Here is an 18,477-nt window from a genome sequence, read left to right as displayed (position 1 = left end):
GGCAGTATTATAGTAGTTATATTCTTGTACATAGGGGGCAGAATTATAGTAGTTATATTCTTGTACATAGGGGGCAGTATTATAGTAGTTATATTCTTGTACATAGGTGCAGTATTATAGTAGTTCTATTCTTGTACAACGGGGCAGTATTATAGTAGTTATATTCTTGTACATAGGGGCAGTATTATAGTAGTTATATTCTTGTACATAGGGGCAGTATTATAGTAGTTATATTCTTGTACATAGGAGCAGTATTATAGTAGTTATATTCTTGTACATAGGGCAGTATTATAGTAGCTATATTCTTGTACATAGGTGCAGTATTATAGTAGTTCTATTCTTGTACAAAGGGGCAGTATTATAGTAGTTATATTCTTGTACATAGGGGCAGTATTATAGTAGTTATATTCTTGTACATAGGGGCAGTATTATAGTAGTTATGTTCTTGTACATAGGAGCAGTATTATAGTAGTTATATTCTTGTACATAGGGCAGTATTATAGTAGCTATATTCTTGTACATAGGAGCAGAATTATAGTAGTTATATTCTTGTACATAGGAGCAGTATTATAGTAGTTATATTCTTGTACATATGAGCAGTATTATAGTAGTTATATTCTTGTACATAGGGGCAGTATTATAGTAGTTATATTCCTGTACATATGAGCAGTATTATAGTAGTTATATTCTTGTACATAGGGGCAGTATTATAGTAGTTATATTCTTGTACATAGGGGGCAGAATTATAGTAGTTATATTCTTGTACATAGGGGGCAGTATTATAGTAGTTATATTCTTGTACATAGGGGCAGTATTATAGTAGTTATATTCTTGTACATAGGGGCAGTATTATAGTAGTTATATTCTTGTACATAGGGGGCAGAATTATAGTAGTTATATTCTTGTACATAGGGGGCAGTATTATAGTAGTTATATTCTTGTACATAGGGGCAGTATTATAGTAGTTATATTCTTGTACATAGGGGCAGTATTATAGTAGTTATATTCTTGTACATAGGAGCAGTATTATAGTAGTTATATTCTTGTACATAGGGCAGTATTATAGTAGCTATATTCTTGTACATAGGAGCAGAATTATAGTAGTTATATTCTTGTACATAGGAGCAGTATTATAGTAGTTATATTCTTGTTCATAGGGGCAGTATTATAGTAGTTATATTCTTGTACATAGGGCAGTATTATAGTAGTTATATTCTTGTACATAGGAGCAGAATTATAGTAGTTATATTCTTGTACATAGGGGCAGTATTATAGTAGTTATATTCTTGTACATAGGGAGCAGTATTATAGTAGTTATATTCTTGTACATAGAAGCAGTATTATAGTAGTTATATTCTTGTACATAGAAGCAGTATTATAGTAGTTATATTCCTGTACATATGAGCAGTATTATAGTAGTTATATTCTTGTACATAGGGGCAGTATTATAGTAGTTATATTCTTGTACATAGGGGGCAGAATTATAGTAGTTATATTCTTGTACATAGGGGGCAGTATTATAGTAGTTATATTCTTGTACATAGGGGCAGTATTATAGTAGTTATATTCTTGTACATAGGGGCAGTATTATAGTAGTTATATTCTTGTACATAGGAGCAGTATTATAGTAGTTATATTCTTGTACATAGGGCAGTATTATAGTAGCTATATTCTTGTACATAGGAGCAGAATTATAGTAGTTATATTCTTGTACATAGGAGCAGTATTATAGTAGTTATAGAGCAGTATTATAGTAGTTATATTCTTGTACATAGAAGCAGTATTATAGTAGTTATATTCCTGTACATATGAGCAGTATTATAGTAGTTATATTCTTGTACATAGGGGCAGTATTATAGTAGTTATATTCTTGTACATAGGGGGCAGAATTATAGTAGTTATATTCTTGTACATAGGGGGCAGTATTATAGTAGTTATATTCTTGTACATAGGGGCAGTATTATAGTAGTTATATTCTTGTACATAGGGGCAGTATTATAGTAGTTATATTCTTGTACATAGGAGCAGTATTATAGTAGTTATATTCTTGTACATAGGGCAGTATTATAGTAGCTATATTCTTGTACATAGGAGCAGAATTATAGTAGTTATATTCTTGTACATAGGAGCAGTATTATAGTAGTTATATTCTTGTACATAGGGGCAGTATTATAGTAGTTATATTCTTGTACATAGGGGCAGTATTATAGTAGTTATATTCTTGTACATAGGAGCAGAATTATAGTAGTTATATTCTTGTACATAGGGGCAGTATTATAGTAGTTATATTCTTGTACATAGGGAGCAGTATTATAGTAGTTATATTCTTGTACATAGAAGCAGTATTATAGTAGTTATATTCCTGTACATATGAGCAGTATTATAGTAGTTATATTCTTGTACATAGGGGCAGTATTATAGTAGTTATATTCTTGTACATAGGGGGCAGAATTATAGTAGTTATATTCTTGTACATAGGGGGCAGTATTATAGTAGTTATATTCTTGTACATAGGGGCAGTATTATAGTAGTTATATTCTTGTACATAGGGGCAGTATTATAGTAGTTATATTCTTGTACATAGGAGCAGTATTATAGTAGTTATATTCTTGTACATAGGGCAGTATTATAGTAGCTATATACTTGTACATAGGAGCAGAATTATAGTAGTTATATTCTTGTACATAGGAGCAGTATTATAGTAGTTATATTCTTGTACATAGGGGCAGTATTATAGTAGTTATATTCTTGTACATAGGGGCAGTATTATAGTAGTTATATTCTTGTACATAGGAGCAGAATTATAGTAGTTATATTCTTGTACATAGGGGCAGTATTATAGTAGTTATATTCTTGTACATAGGGAGCAGTATTATAGTAGTTATATTCTTGTACATAGAAGCAGTATTATAGTAGTTATATTCTTGTACATAGGGGCAGTATTATAGTAGTTATATTCTTGTACATAGGGAGCAGTATTATAGTAGTTATATTCTTGTACATAGAAGCAGTATTATAGTAGTTATATTCTTGTACATAGGAGCAGTATTATAGTAGTTATATTCTTGTACATAGGGGCAGTATTATAGTAGTTATGTTCTTGTACATAGGGAGCAGTATTGTAGTAGTTATATTCTTGTACATAGAAGCAGTATTATAGTAGTTATTTTCTTGTACATAGAAGCAGTATTATAGTAGTTATATTCTTGTACATAGGGGGCAGAATTATAGTAGTTATATTCTTGTGCATAGGGGCAGTATTATAGTAGTTATATTCTGGTACATAGGGGCAGTATTATAGTAGTTATATTTTTGTACATAGGAGCAATATTATAGTAGTTATATTCTTGTACATGGGGCAGTATTATAGTAGATATATTCTTGTACATAGGAGCAGTACTATAGTAGTTATAGTCTTGTACATAGGGGGCAGAATTATAGTAGTTATATTCTTGTGCATAGGAGCAGTATTATAGTAGTTATATTCTTGTACATAGGAGCAGTATTATAGTAGTTATATTCTTGTACATGGGGCAGTATTATAGTAGATATATTCTTGTACATAGGAGCAGTATTATAGTAGTTATATTCTTGTACATAGGGGGCAGAATTATAGTAGTAATATTCTTGTGCATAGGAGCAATATTATAGTAGTTATATTCTTGTACATAGGAGCAGTATTATAGTAGTTATATTCTTGTACATAGGAGCAGTATTATAGTAGATATATTCTTGTACATAGGAGCAGTACTATAGTAGTTATATTCTTGTACATAGGGGGCAGAATTATAGTAGTTATATTCTTGTGCATAGGAGCAGTATTATAGTAGTTATATCCTTGTACATAGGGGGCAGAATTATAGTAGTTATATTCTTGTACATAGGGGCAGTATTATAGTAGTTATATTCTTGTACATAGGAGCAGTATTATAGTAGTTATATTCTTGTACATAGGATCAGTATTATAGTAGTTATATTCTTGTACATAGGGGGCAGAATTATAGTAGTTATATTCTTGTACATAGGGGCAGTATTATAGTAGTTATATTCTTGTACATAGGGGCAGTATTATAGTAGTTATATTCTTGTACATAGGAGCAGTATTATAGTAGTTATATTCTTGTACATAGGGGCAGTATTATAGTAGTTATATTCTTGTACATAGGAGCAGTATTATAGTAGTTATATTCTTGTACATAGGAGCAGTATTATAGTAGTTATATTCTTGTACATAGGGGCAGTATTATAGTAGTTATATTCTTGTACATAGGGGTCTGTATTATAGTAGTTATATTCTTGTACATAGGGGCAGTATTATAGTAGTTATATTCTTGTACATAGGAGCAGTATTATAGTAGTTATATTCTTGTACATAGGAGCAGTATTATAGTAGTTATATTCTTGTACATAGGGGCAGTATTATAGTAGTTATATTCTTGTACATAGGGGTCTGTATTATAGTAGTTATATTCTTGTACATAGGGGTCTGTATTATAGTAGTTATATTCTTGTACATAGGGGTCTGTATTATAGTAGTTATATTCTTGTGCATAGGAGCAGTATTATAGTAGTTATATTCTTGTATATAGGAGCAGTATTATAGTAGTTATATTCTTGTACATAGGAGCAGTATTATAGTAGTTATATTCTTGTACATAGGGGTCTGTATTATAGTAGTTATATTCTTGTACATAGGAGCAGTATTATAGTAGTTATATTCTTGTACATAGGGGTCTGTATTATAGTAGTTATATTCTTGTGCATAGGAGCAGTATTATAGTAGTTATATTCTTGTACATAGGGGCAGTATTATAGTAGTTATATTCTTGTACATAGGGGTCTGTATTATAGTAGTTATATTCTTGTACATAGGGGTCTGTATTATAGTAGTTATATTCTTGTACATAGGGGTCTGTATTATAGTAGTTATATTCTTGTGCATAGGAGCAGTATTATAGTAGTTATATTCTTGTATATAGGAGCAGTATTATAGTAGTTATATTCTTGTACATAGGGGCAGTATTATAGTAGTTATATTCTTGTACATAGGGGTCTGTATTATAGTAGTTATATTCTTGTGCATAGGAGCAGTATTATAGTAGTTATATTCTTGTACATAGGAGCAGTATTATAGTAGTTATATTTATGTACATAGGAGCAGTATTATAGTAGTTATATTCTTGTACATAGGAGCAGTATTATAGTAGTTATATTCTTGTACATAGGGGCAGTATTATAGTAGTTATATTCTTGTACATAGGGGTCTGTATTATAGTAGTTATACTCTTGTACATAGGGGCAGTATTATAGTAGTTATATTCTTGTACATAGGAGCAGTATTATAGTAGTTATATTCTTGTACATAGGAGCAGTATTATAGTAGTTATATTCTTGTACATAGGGGCAGTATTATAGTAGTTATATTCTTGTACATAGGAGCAGTATTATAGTAGTTATATTCTTGTACATAGGAGCAGTATTATAGTAGTTATATTCTTGTACATAGGAGCAGTATTATAGTAGTTATATTCTTGTACATAGGAGCAGTATTATAGTAGTTATATTCTTGTACATAGGAGCAGTATTATAGTAGTTATATTCTTGTACATAGGAGCAGTATTATAGTAGTTATATTCTTGTACATAGGAGCAGTATTATAGTAGTTATATTCTTGTACATAGGAGCAGTATTATAGTAGTTATATTCTTGTACATAGGGGTCTGTATTATAGTAGTTATATTCTTGTACATAGGGGTCTGTATTATAGTAGTTATATTCTTGTACATAGGGGTCTGTATTATAGTAGTTATATTCTTGTGCATAGGAGCAGTATTATAGTAGTTATATTCTTGTATATAGGAGCAGTATTATAGTAGTTATATTCTTGTACATAGGAGCAGTATTATAGTAGTTATATTCTTGTACATAGGGGCAGTATTATAGTAGTTATATTCTTGTACATAGGGGTCTGTATTATAGTAGTTATATTCTTGTACATAGGGGCAGTATTATAGTAGTTATATTCTTGTACATAGGGGCAGTATTATAGTAGTTATATTCTTGGACATAGGAGCAGTATTATAGTAGTTATATTCTTGTACATAGGAGCAGTATTATAGTAGTTATATTCTTGTACATAGGAGCAGTATTATAGTAGTTATATTCTTGTACATAGGAGCAGTATTATAGTAGTTATATTCTTGTACATAGGAGCAGTATTATAGTAGTTATATTCTTGTACATAGGGGTCTGTATTATAGTAGTTATATTCTTGTACATAGGGGTCTGTATTATAGTAGTTATATTCTTGTACATAGGGGTCTGTATTATAGTAGTTATATTCTTGTGCATAGGAGCAGTATTATAGTAGTTATATTCTTGTATATAGGAGCAGTATTATAGTAGTTATATTCTTGTACATAGGAGCAGTATTATAGTAGTTATATTCTTGTACATAGGGGCAGTATTATAGTAGTTATATTCTTGTACATAGGGGTCTGTATTATAGTAGTTATATTCTTGTGCATAGGAGCAGTATTATAGTAGTTATATTCTTGTACATAGGAGCAGTATTATAGTAGTTATATTTATGTACTGTAGCATGGCTAAAGGGTTTGTAGTCGATGGGAGGTATGTGCCACATAAGTGCCTGATTGCTGTAATGTAGCCCGGAGTATTCCTTTCTTGCACATAATCTTGTATATGTGTTTCAGGACCTGTGGTAATGTCAGACCACATGGCTAATCATGTGATGGGTTACTGGGTGGGGTTAGCTCTTTATAAGACTGGCTAATCCTTTACACAGCAGATATGTGTGGAGGTGAAACCCTCCTGAGTGTGTTACGGCTTCAGGACTGAGCCGGATGAACTGGACACTTGCTTTTCTTTGCCTGAACCAAAGGCCCATTTTGCTTTCTGTTATTTGCCACATGGTTTATGAAGCAATAAACCCAGTGAACTTTAAAGGAACACGTCTCCTGAGTGTCAGCCGTCGCAGCTGAGTGAGTGAAATCCTTACAATTGGTGGAGAATGCGGGCAGCGTTCCCAGCGGAGACGTGAGTTTATTTTTGAATGTCCTGGGTCAAGGCTGTTGCAAGCCAGCAAGCATTGCCGGAGAAAATGGAGGACCTGCTGAAACACTTGGTCCATATGCAGTCACAGCAGGAGCAAAGGCAGCAAGAGACCAACAGGCTGTTGATGCAGCAGATACAACAGAGCCAGCAGGAGCAACGGCAGAGTCAGCAGGAGCAACGGCAGAGTCAGCAGGAGCAACGGCAGCAGATGCAGCAGAGCCAGCAGGAGCATCAGCAGCAGATGCAGCTTCTGGCAACCGCCATCCAGGGCAAGGCGAGCGCCCCAACCCCAGGTTTGGCTGATGACACCCACGTCCGGAAGACGGTAAGACGCGCATTGCAGAAAATGACTCCCGGGGATGATGTTGAGGCCTTCCTGACGGTGTTTGAGAGGGTCGCTGAGAGGGAAAAACTTCCGCCAGAGCAGTGGGCAGAGGTACTTGCGCCATACCTGACGGGAGAACCCCAGAAGGCGTACTATGATTTGACCTTGCAGGATGCCAAAGAGTATCACAAATTGAAAGCCGAGATTCTCGCACGTTTGGGGGTGACACTGACTGTCAGGGCACAGCGAGTTCACTCCTGGGGCTATCACCGGGACAAACCACCTCGTTCCCAAATGTTTGATCTGTTGCACCTGGTCCAGAAATGGCTGCAGCCAGAATCCTCTGCGCCTGCACAGATGGTAGAACGGGTGATGATGGATCGGTTTGTCCATTCCCTCCCGAGGCCTATACAGTCTTGGGTTGCCCAGGGTGATCCCCAGAATGCCGACGAGCTGATCGGACTGGTTGAGAGATACCAAGGGTTGGAAGGCTCCTTCGGGAGGCAGCCCATGCCGTACTGGGGGTCCCAGAAGGCAGCTGAGTCCCAAAAAGGGGTGGTGCGTCCAAGGTCACAAAGGGCGGGGGAGGTGGTGCCCAAGGTCCCCACGGGTGATATCATTTGTTGGAGGTGCCACAAGCCAGGACATATAGCTGCCCGTTGTTCCCAAACCACTGAGCAGATGGACTGCAGCATGGGACGCCGTTGTTCATACTATGCGTATCCAGCCTGTAGTGTGAACTCTCCATCCAACGAGGGACCTCAAGCGTGTCCCGTAAAGGTGAACGGTCGAGCAGTAACGGCACTATTAGACTCGGGGAGCCTAGTGACCCTGGTGAGGGCCACTTTTCCTCTCCACCTGCTCCCAGGAAAGAAGGTCGGAGTGCGCTGCATACATGGTGATGCAAAGGACTACCCTATGGCTAGGGTGGACATTGAAACGGCATGTGGCACTGAGTCCCACATAGTCGGCGTGGTTCAGGACTTGTTGCACCCTATAATTATTGGCCGGGATTTCTGTTTGTTTTGGGATTTGTGGGGAAATGGTTCTGAGCTCCCTGGCAGGGAACCAGTGAACCCTGGAAGGGTATCACCACACCCAGAGGCAGACAGTTTTCCTTTTTGTGTTCTGGTTGGGGATGAGGAGGAAGTATCCCCTACATCTGACATTCTGGAGTTAGAAGTTACCGGTGAAAATTTTGGGACTGCCCAACATAGGGACCCCACTCTGAGGGAAGCCTTTAATAATGTCACAGTTATTGACGGGGTGGTACAGGAGCCGGGGGCAGACACAAGATTTCCCCATTTTCTGTTGAGGGGGGAGTTGTTGTACCGTGTCACGAAAATACGGGAGGAGTTGGTAGAGCAGTTGATAGTGCCGGGTCCGTATAGACGGAAAGTGTTGGACATGGCCCATTCACACATCTTGGGTGGACACCTGGGGGTGGAAAAAACGCAGGAACGGGTTGTGCAGAGGTTCTATTGGCCTGCGTGTCACCGGGAAATAGTGAACTATTGCAGATCCTGCCCTACATGTCAGCTAACTGCTCCTACTCCTCATTTCCGGAACCCCCTTGTGCCACTGCCCATTATTGAGGTACCGTTCGAGAGAATTGCCATGGACTTGGTCGGTCCCTTAGTTAAATCAGCTCGGGGCCATCAGTATATATTAGTCATCCTGGACTATGCCACACGCTATCCTGAGGCAATTCCCTTGAGAAATTCTTCCTCAAAAAGCATAGCCCGCGAGTTGGTCCATGTCTTTTCCCGGACAGGTCTGCCAAAGGAGATCCTGACTGACCAGGGTACACCTTTCATGAGCAAGGTGATGAGCGAGTTATGCAAAGCCCTGAAGATCTCCCAGTTGAGGACCTCGGTGTACCATCCCCAGTCAGATGGCCTTGTTGAGAGGTTTAACAAGACCCTAAAGAGCATGCTGAGAAAAGCTATAGAGAAAGACGGTAGAGACTGGGATTGTCTCTTACCCTATCTGATGTTTTCCATTCGTGAAGTTCCACAGGCCTCCACAGGGTTCTCACCGTTTGAGCTTCTATATGGCCGACATCCACGAGGACTCCTGGATATAGCCAAGGAAACCTGGGAGGCCGAAGTCACACCCCACAGAAGCGTCATTGAGCATGTGGCCCTGATGCAGCAGAGGATTGCAAAGGTGATGCCTATCGTGAAAGAACACCTTCTCCAAGCACAAGAAGCTCAAGCCAGGGTCTACAACCGGTCTGCAAGAGTGAGGCAGTTCAATCCGGGAGACCGAGTTCTTGTGTTAGTTCCAACGGTGGAAAGCAAGTTCTTGGCCAAATGGCAAGGGCCATATGAGGTTGTCGAGAAACTTGGTGAGGTAAATTATAAAATTCACCAACCAGGAAGACGGAAACCATTCCAAGTTTACCATGTCAACCTCATCAAGCCATGGCAAGATAGAGAGCCGACAGCAACTCCATCATTGTTAAGCAACCCAGAAGGTGAGGTTGGAGCGGTTACTATAGCAGAGACGCTATCAAAGACCCAGAAACAGCAGTGCCGGGAGTTACTCCAGAAAAACAGGGACCTGTTTTCAGAATTGCCAGGATACACGAAGGTCATAGAGCACGAGGTCCTAACAGAGCCACATGTGCGGGTGAATGTGAAACCTTATCGTATTCCTGAGGCTCGTCGAGAAGTTATCTCCAAGGAAGTGGAGCGTATGTTGAGGCTTGGGGTCATTGAGGAATCCAAGAGCGGTTGGTCGAGCCCAATTGTCCTGGTCCCAAAACCTGATCGAGAGTGGAGGTTTTGCAACGACTATCGGAAGTTGAATGAAGTCTCCAAGTTCGACGCTTATCCCATGCCCCGTATTGATGAGCTCATCGAAAGGCTTGGGCACGCCAGATATATATCCACCTTGGATTTGACAAAGGGGTATTGGCAGATCCCCATGGCACAGGAAGCCAAGGAGAAGACGGCCTTTTCGACACCTGATGGATGCTTCCAATATGCCCGGATGCCGTTTGGCCTACAGGGAGCTCCGGCGACCTTCCAGAGGGCTATGGATAGAGTCCTTGCACCCCATAAGGCCTACGCTGCTGCGTACCTAGATGATATCGTCATCTTTAGCCCGGACTGGGAGAGTCATCTGGAGAAAGTCCAAGCGGTGTTGGATGCTATAAGAGAGGCCGGATTTACTATAAACCCGAAGAAGTGCGCCTTGGGTAAAGAAGAAGCTAAGTACCTTGGATACATAGTGGGTCATGGAGAAATAAAACCCCAAATCAATAAAGTGGAGGCAATCCAAACATGGCCAAAACCAGTTTCCAAGAAACAAGTTAAAGCCTTCCTGGGAATCGTGGGATATTACAGGAGGTTCATCCCAAACTTCGCCACGATGGCTGCGCCTCTGACTGACCTGCTAAAAGGGACAAAATCAGTAATGGTTAAGTGGTCCGAAGAAACAGAGTCAGCCTTCCAAGAAATGAAAAATGCTTTGTGTAAGCAACCCGTTCTGATGGCCCCAAACTTCAAGAAAGAGTTTATTCTTCAGACAGATGCCTCAGATGTTGGGGTGGGAGCAGTCCTTTCCCAAGAACTACATGGGGAGGAGCATCCTGTTCTCTATCTGAGTAGGAAGCTGTCCTCATCTGAAAAGAACTACTCAGTCGTTGAGAAGGAGTGCTTGGCCATAAAATGGGCAGTGGACACATTGCGGTACTATCTGCTGGGACGTAAATTTAGACTGGTATCTGACCATGCCCCGCTTAGGTGGATGAGAGAAACGAAAGGAAGAAATGCTAGAGTCACCCGTTGGTTCTTAGCCCTGCAGGACTTCAGTTTCCATGTGGAACATAGGGCCGGAAAGCTGCACGGTAATGCGGATGCCCTATCGAGAATCCCTTGTTTAGTGGGGGAAAGTGCCAAGCCCCACGGCTTTAGGCAGAGGGGGGAGGTATGTAGCATGGCTAAAGGGTGTGTAGTCGATGGGAGGTATGTGCCACATAAGTGCCTGGTTGCTGTAATGTAGCCCGGAGTATTCCTTTCTTGCACATAATCTTGTATATGTGTTTCAGGACCTGTGGTAATGTCAGACCACATAGCTAATCATGTGATGGGTTACTGGGTGGGGTTAGCTCTTTATAAGACTGGCTAATCCTTTACACAGCAGATATGTGTGGAGGTGAAACCCTCCTGAGTGTGTTACGGCTTCAGGACTGAGCCGGATGAACTGGACACTTGCTTTTCTTTGCCTGAACCAAAGGCCCATTTTGCTTTCTGTTATTTGCCACATGGTTTATGAAGCAATAAACCCAGTGAACTTTAAAGGAACACGTCTCCTGAGTGTCAGCCGTCGCAGCTGAGTGAGTGAAATCCTTACAGTACATAGGAGCAGTATTATAGTAGTTATATTCTTGTACATAGGAGCAGTATTATAGTAGTTATATTCTTGTACATAGGAGCAGTATTATAGTAGTTATATTCTTGTACATAGGGGCAGTATTATAGTAGTTATATTCTTGTACATAGGGGTCTGTATTATAGTGGATATATTCTTGTACATAGGAGCAGTATTATAGTAGTTATATTCTTGTACATAGGGGCAGTATTATAGTAGTTATATTCTTGTACATAGGGGTCTGTATTATAGTACTTACATTTCTTACATAGAGGGCACTATGTATTTGTTATGTTGTTTTATATCAGGAGTAGTATGATGATAATTACAATATGTTCTCGATCAGCGAGGGCAGTTAATAATATCATTATACATATGTGGCTGTGTAATAAATGGTATTTTCTTGTACACATAGTGCTGCACTATATTAGTTATTTTGCTCTCCACAAATGAGAACAAAACAGAAATAGAAATGTATTAAATGATGCACAGTAAAGTTTTTATGTAACGCCCATTTCATTATTAGAGATAGAGAACATTATCGATCTTTACTCACTTTCTGCTGTGAATTGAATAATTTTTTCCAAATTTCCTAAAGAATTTTGAGCTTGACACGTGTATTGTCCTTGGTCTTCAGCTGTGATGTCCTCTATTTCTAGCCTCAAAGTGTTATGAGTTGAGGACAGTTTCATGCGTTGGGTAATGTCCTGTAGACTGGAGAAGTTCAAGGGTTTCATTCCTCTGAGCAGATGCATTTGTGATGGAGGGTTGCTGTCCACTGTGCACAGAATTACTCCTTGTTGTCTGCCCTGAAGTTCCAAAAATGAAGTCAGGGATAAGTTCCTTGGGGGATCTATTGAAAGAACGAAAATTAAAATAACATTTTTAGGCCATGTTCACACAGTGCGTTTTTTACTGCGGAACCGCAGCGGTATTGCCGCTGCGGTTCCGCAGCAGTTTTCCATGCAGGGTACATAACAATGTAACCCTATGGAAAACAGTCACTGCTGTGCACATGGTCCGTAATTTCGTTTAAAAAGCCGCGCAGAATAGCTGCGGCAAAAAAGAAGGAGCATGTCACTTCTTTTTCCTGAACCGCAGCGGTTCTGCACCCATAGACCTCCATTGTGAGGTCAAAATCGCAGTAAAACCCGCAGATCAAAAATATATCTGCGGGTTTTACTGCGATTTGATGTGCAGAACCGCTGCAGCAGGAAGTGCGGGGGAGCGGGCGGAAGTGCGTGGGCGGAGTGTGGCTGCCCCCCCGTGCTCCGATCCCGCCCCCCCGTGCTCCGATGCCCCCCCCGTGCTCCGATGCCCCCACCCAGTGCTCCGATGCCCCCCCCGTGCCCTAATCTCCCCCCCTTATACTTACCCGGCGTCCCGGTGTCCGTCCGGCCGTCTTCTCCCTGGGCGCCGCCATCTTGCAAAATGGCGGGCGCATGCGCAGTGCGCCCGCCGAATCTGCCGGCCGGCAGATTCGCTCCAAAGTGCATTTTGATCACTGAGATATAACCTATCTCAGTGATCAAAATAAAAAAATAGTAAATGACACCCCCCCCACTTTGTCACCCCCATTGGTAGGGACAATAAAAAAATTAAGAATTTTTTTTTTTTTTTTTCACTAAGGTTAGAATAGGGGTAGGGGTAGGGTTAGGGGTAGGGTTAGGGGTAGGGTTAGGGTTAGGGGTAGGGTTAGGGGTAGGGTTAGGGGTAGGGTTAGGGGTAGGGTTAGGGTTAGGGGTAGGGTTAGGGTATTTTCAGCCATTTTAGCCCTAAAAAGCTTCCTAGGAAACACACAGTCTCTGCATAGAAAACTGCATAAAAAAAGGATAAAAAAACGCATCAAAAAACGCATCAAAAAAGGACAAAAAAAGGACCGAAAAAAGGACCTGCGTTTTCTGCCAAGAGCTGCAGTTTTTAAAAAAAACTGTCCTGAAAAAAAAAAGGATGGAAATCCTGAACGTGTGAACATACCCTTAAACAGACTATTTCGATGTGATAGACATCTCTGGGCAGAAGGATCTACAATAGCTTGTGACTTCTGGTCCTGGTATTGTTGCTCCTCTATTGACTTTTTGGAAAGTAAGGCTAAACGTACATTTTCAGTTTGACCAAGCTCATTATTTTTTTAAGTTTTCCATATTAGAGTGGTAAGAAAAATGTCACAAAGTTGTTGCAATTTTGTCCCAATGCGGAGAAAAGCCCAATCATTGAAGTCTTTGAATATACACACGTGGTCAAAATTGTTGGTCCCCCTCGTCTAATGACAGAAAAGCCCACAATGGTCACAGAAATAACTTGAATCTGACAAAAGTTATAACAAATAAAAGATCTATGAAAATGAACAAATGAAAGTCGGACATTGATTTGCAGCCATGCTGCCACAGAATTTTATATGAAACAAAACTCATGAAATCGGCCTGGACAGAAATGATGGTTCCTTAACGTAATATTTTGCTGCACAACCTTTTGAGGCAATCACTGCAATCAAACAATTCTTGTAACTGCCAGTGAGACTTCTGCACCTGTCGACAGGTATTTTGGCGGCTCCTCAAGAGCAAACTGCTCCAGTTGTCTCGTGTTTGAAGGTCGCCTTTTCCAGACGCCATGTTTCAGCTCTTTCCAAAGATGCTCAATAGGATTTAGGTCAGGGCTCATAGAAGGCCACTTCAGAATAGTCCAATGTTTTCCTTTTACCATTCTTGGGTAATTTTAGCTGTGTTTTGGATCATCATCCTTTTGCAAGACCCATGAACTGCAACCGAGACCAAGCGTTCTGACACTGGGCAGCACATTTCCCTCAAGAATCCCTTGATAGTCTTGAGATTTCATTGTACCCTATTCTAGACACCCTGTGCCAGATGCAGCAAAGCAGCCCCAGAACATAACAGAGCTTCCTCCATGTTTCACAGTAGGGACAGTGTTCTTTTCTTGAGAGGCTTCATTTTCCGTCTGTGAACATAGAGCTGATGTGCCTTGCCAAAAAGTTCCATTTTTGTCTCATCTGTCCATAGGACATTCTCCCAGAAGCTTTGTGGCTTATCATCATGTAGTTTGGCAAATTCCAGTCTGGCTTTTTTATGATTTTTTTTCAACAATGGTGTCCTCCTTGGTTGTCTCCATGAAGTCCACTTTGGCTCATACAATGACGGATGGTGCGATCTGACCCTGATGTTCCTTGAGCTTGAAGTTCACCTTTATCTGTTTAGATGTTTTTCTGGCTCTTTTGTTTCCATTCGTATTATCCGTCTCTTTGATTTGTCATCAATGTTCCTCCTGTGACCACGTTCAGGGAGGTCGGCTACAGTCCATGGATCTTACATTTCTGAATAATATGTGCAGCTGTAGTCACAGGAACATCGAGCTGCTTGGAGATATTCTTATAACTTTTACCTGTAACATGTTTGTCTATAATGTTCTTTCTAATCTCCTGAGACAACTCTTTCCTTCGCTTCCTCTGGTCCATGTTGAGTGTGATACTCACCATGTCACCACACAGCACAGTGATATCTGTAGCCCTATACACCGGACACTCACTGACTCCAGGATTGTAGACACCTGTGATGATCGTTAGTGGGCACACCGCGATTTAACATGTCCCTTCTGTCACATTATTTTCAGGGGTGCCATCATTTCTGTCCAGGCCGATTTCATGAGTTTTATTTTTTTTTAAATTCTGTGGAAGCATGGCTGAAAAGCAATGTCTGACTTTCATTTGTTCATTTTCATAGATTTTTTTTATTTATTATTACTTCTGTCAGATACAACTTATTTCTGTGACCATTGTGGGTTTTTCTGTTGTTAAGCAATTTTGACCGCGTGTGTATGTGTCTCCTATGTGCTGTATTGGGGAGAACCGTGTGGATGGATGCCCATCTCTATGATTTGTGGTGGCAATGGGTGGTATATGTGATGCAAATCATTTTTTGGGTATTTGTGGTCTGGCATATTAAGGGGAACCATCTGTTATTTTTTTGCTATTTATTTAGTTATATGGATTACCATTTTTTTGTTACTATGTTCTATACTTTAGACTACGGCAGCGCTTTGATTTTTGCCTATGACCAGAATTGTCATAATACTTCAGTGTTTTTTTATGAAGGGAAAAGTGTTGGATGCCTGACTATACAAAAATCCATGCAGTTTCTTACCCTGTAGGGAAAAGTTGAGATGTTGCCATGTTGTCCAGAATTAAAAAGAAAAAATAGTTCTCAGTGGTTGGTAGTTTTTAGGGCAACTGAGAAGATGATAACACAGAGCAGCTTTCCAGACTCCTCCAGTCTGTTCATCAAGTATAACACAAAGTCTGAAGAGTCACATATTTATACACAACGGGACATAGAACAGTGCAGTAATGAGACAAGCTATATGAAGCAGAAAGACCAACATGAGAAGGGGAAAAACAGTTGTGACAGTATATCTTGGAGCATTTCATCTATAAAGAGTATGAAAATGTTATTGTCCACTGATCAAGGTCTGGTCCAGGGTTGTAATACGCACATGAAAGGGCTGGCTATCAAATGTTAACCTGTAGGGCAATCACAAAGCACTGGCCCACACGTTTCTGCTTCATATCTTTACCATGTTTATCTCTGGCCTTTTCATTAAAGCAGCAGAGGTAACAAGCTGTAAAATTAATGTTGGCTGGTACATAGACACAGGAACAGACCAGAGCTTAGTACATAGGTATGGGAAGAGAACTGAGTTTGTTACATAGATCCAGGAACAGAAACAAGCTGAGTACATGAATGCCGGTACAGAACTGAGTTACTACATCATATGCGGACAGCAATAAGCCTACTACATAGATACAGGAACAGAACCGGAGGACTGGACGGAGGGCTGCAGTGGAAGCAAGGATCATTAAGAGAGCAATCACTGGAGAATGACATCATGGTCGGAAGACTCAATGTCTGGATACTATAAAGATAACTGCGGGGAAGACCCTGGTGGACTTATTTAGGCATGCACAAGATCGATCTTCCTGGAGAGCATTCATCCATCAAGTTGCCATGGTTCAAGATTGAACCAAAGGCCGTTAATAAAAATATACTTCCCACTTCTTATCTATGAACTGCAGAAATTATTGTGAAAAACTAAAACAAAACGAAGCTTATTCTGCCTACTATATCTTCCCATCCTTACAATTGTCCATTAAAATTCATCAACCACCGAGAACTCTTCAGTTTTGACTATTTGACAATAAACAGAAATGTCAAAAAACATAGAGTAAAACCACAGCTACTCACATAGGACGGATAAGGAGACTGGCGGAGAGGTCTTGGAGCCTTTTGATGTCCGGGCTGCACAAGAGTAGGATCCAGCATCATGACTACTCACTTTTCCAAGCCCAAATGAACTGACTTTGACATCTTGAAGCCACCTACTGTTTTTGTACCAGATGTAACTGATTATTTCTTGAGTCTCGTCTAAAACTTCGCAAGTTAATGTGACTATGTGCCCTTCTCTCAGGTCTCTGGATGGACTGACAAGAACATGTACATCTGCCAAAAAGTGCAAAAGTCTATCATTCATGGACAAAATACCATATGATTAAAAAGCTAGAACTAGAGTTGAGTCTTAAGATTTGTAGGACACATCGGTAGTCCTTGGCTGCCGGACCAAAGTCACGAGACCCTCCTAGTAATGGCGCCTCTTCTGATTAGTTGGCTGAAGGCATGATGATAGGCCAGGTCTACTAATCAGAAGAGGTGCTGGAGATACCAGTGGGTAGGAGGAGGTTCTTTGGCTCTGGTCCAGCACCATGATCTACTTGCATGGCCATTGAACCAAGGTCCTGAAAATCGTTTTCTTCTAAAGAGAACCATTAACAATCTGATGTAATAGCTTAGTAACATGGAAGGCAATGTTAGGATAATATGGATATCATTAAAGAGGCTATCCATCACAGTGTAAGGCAGTGTTCCCCAACTCCAGTCCTCAAGAGCCACCAATAATTCCATCACCTGTGCACTACTAAGGAAATCCTGAAAACATGACCTGTTGGTGGCTCTTGAGGACCGGAGTTGGGGAACACTGGTGTAAGGGCTAATTTGCTGTTTGCTGGGGTCACCACCCATGAGACCACCCACCAATCCTGAGCCAAGGTGCCTTGTTTGAATAGATCAATGGCCTCTGCTCCGTTGCTCTATGACACTTATAGTGGTATATCTCGATTTTTCCAAAGCGTTTGATACCGTGCCGCACAAGAGGTTGGTACACAAAATGAGAATGCTTGGTCTGGGGGAAAATGTGTGTAAATGGGTTAGTAACTGGCTTAGTGATAGAAAGCAGAGGGTGGTTATAAATGGTATAGTCTCTAACTGGGTCGCTGTGACCAGTGGGGTACCGCAGGGGTCAGTATTGGGACCTGTTCTCTTCAACATATTCATTAATGATCTGGTAGAAGGTTTACACAGTAAAATATCGATATTTGCAGATGATACAAAACTATGTAAAGCAGTTAATACAAGAGAAGATAGTATTCTGCTACAGATGGATCTGGATAAGTTGGAAACTTGGGCTGAAAGGTGGCAGATGAGGTTTAACAATGATAAATGTAAGGTTATACACATGGGAAGAGGGAATCAATATCACCATTACACACTGAACGGGAAACCACTGGGTAAATCTGACAGGGAGAAGGACTTGGGGATCCTAGTTAATGATAAACTTACCTGGAGCAGCCAGTGCCA

General features: G+C 40.2%; 1 protein-coding gene across 1 annotated transcript in view; it reads right to left on the bottom strand.

Moving 5' to 3' along the window:
- The window catches only part of SIGLEC1 (sialic acid binding Ig like lectin 1), a 181,855-nt gene that overhangs the window by 60,001 nt on the left and 103,377 nt on the right, over window positions 1-18,477 (bottom strand). Inside the window, exons 16-17 of the mRNA XM_069745100.1 lie at window positions 17,032-17,286; window positions 12,336-12,632 (exon numbers count right to left, since the gene is read on the bottom strand). Of these exons, the coding sequence (XP_069601201.1) occupies window positions 12,336-12,632; window positions 17,032-17,286 (552 nt within the window). The remainder of the gene's footprint in view (window positions 1-12,335; window positions 12,633-17,031; window positions 17,287-18,477) is intronic.

Source organism: Ranitomeya imitator, chromosome 1 (assembly GCF_032444005.1).
Source record: "Ranitomeya imitator isolate aRanImi1 chromosome 1, aRanImi1.pri, whole genome shotgun sequence".
NCBI classification, from domain to species: Eukaryota; Metazoa; Chordata; class Amphibia; order Anura; family Dendrobatidae; genus Ranitomeya; species Ranitomeya imitator.
This window is presented reverse-complemented; position numbering and strand designations above follow the sequence as displayed.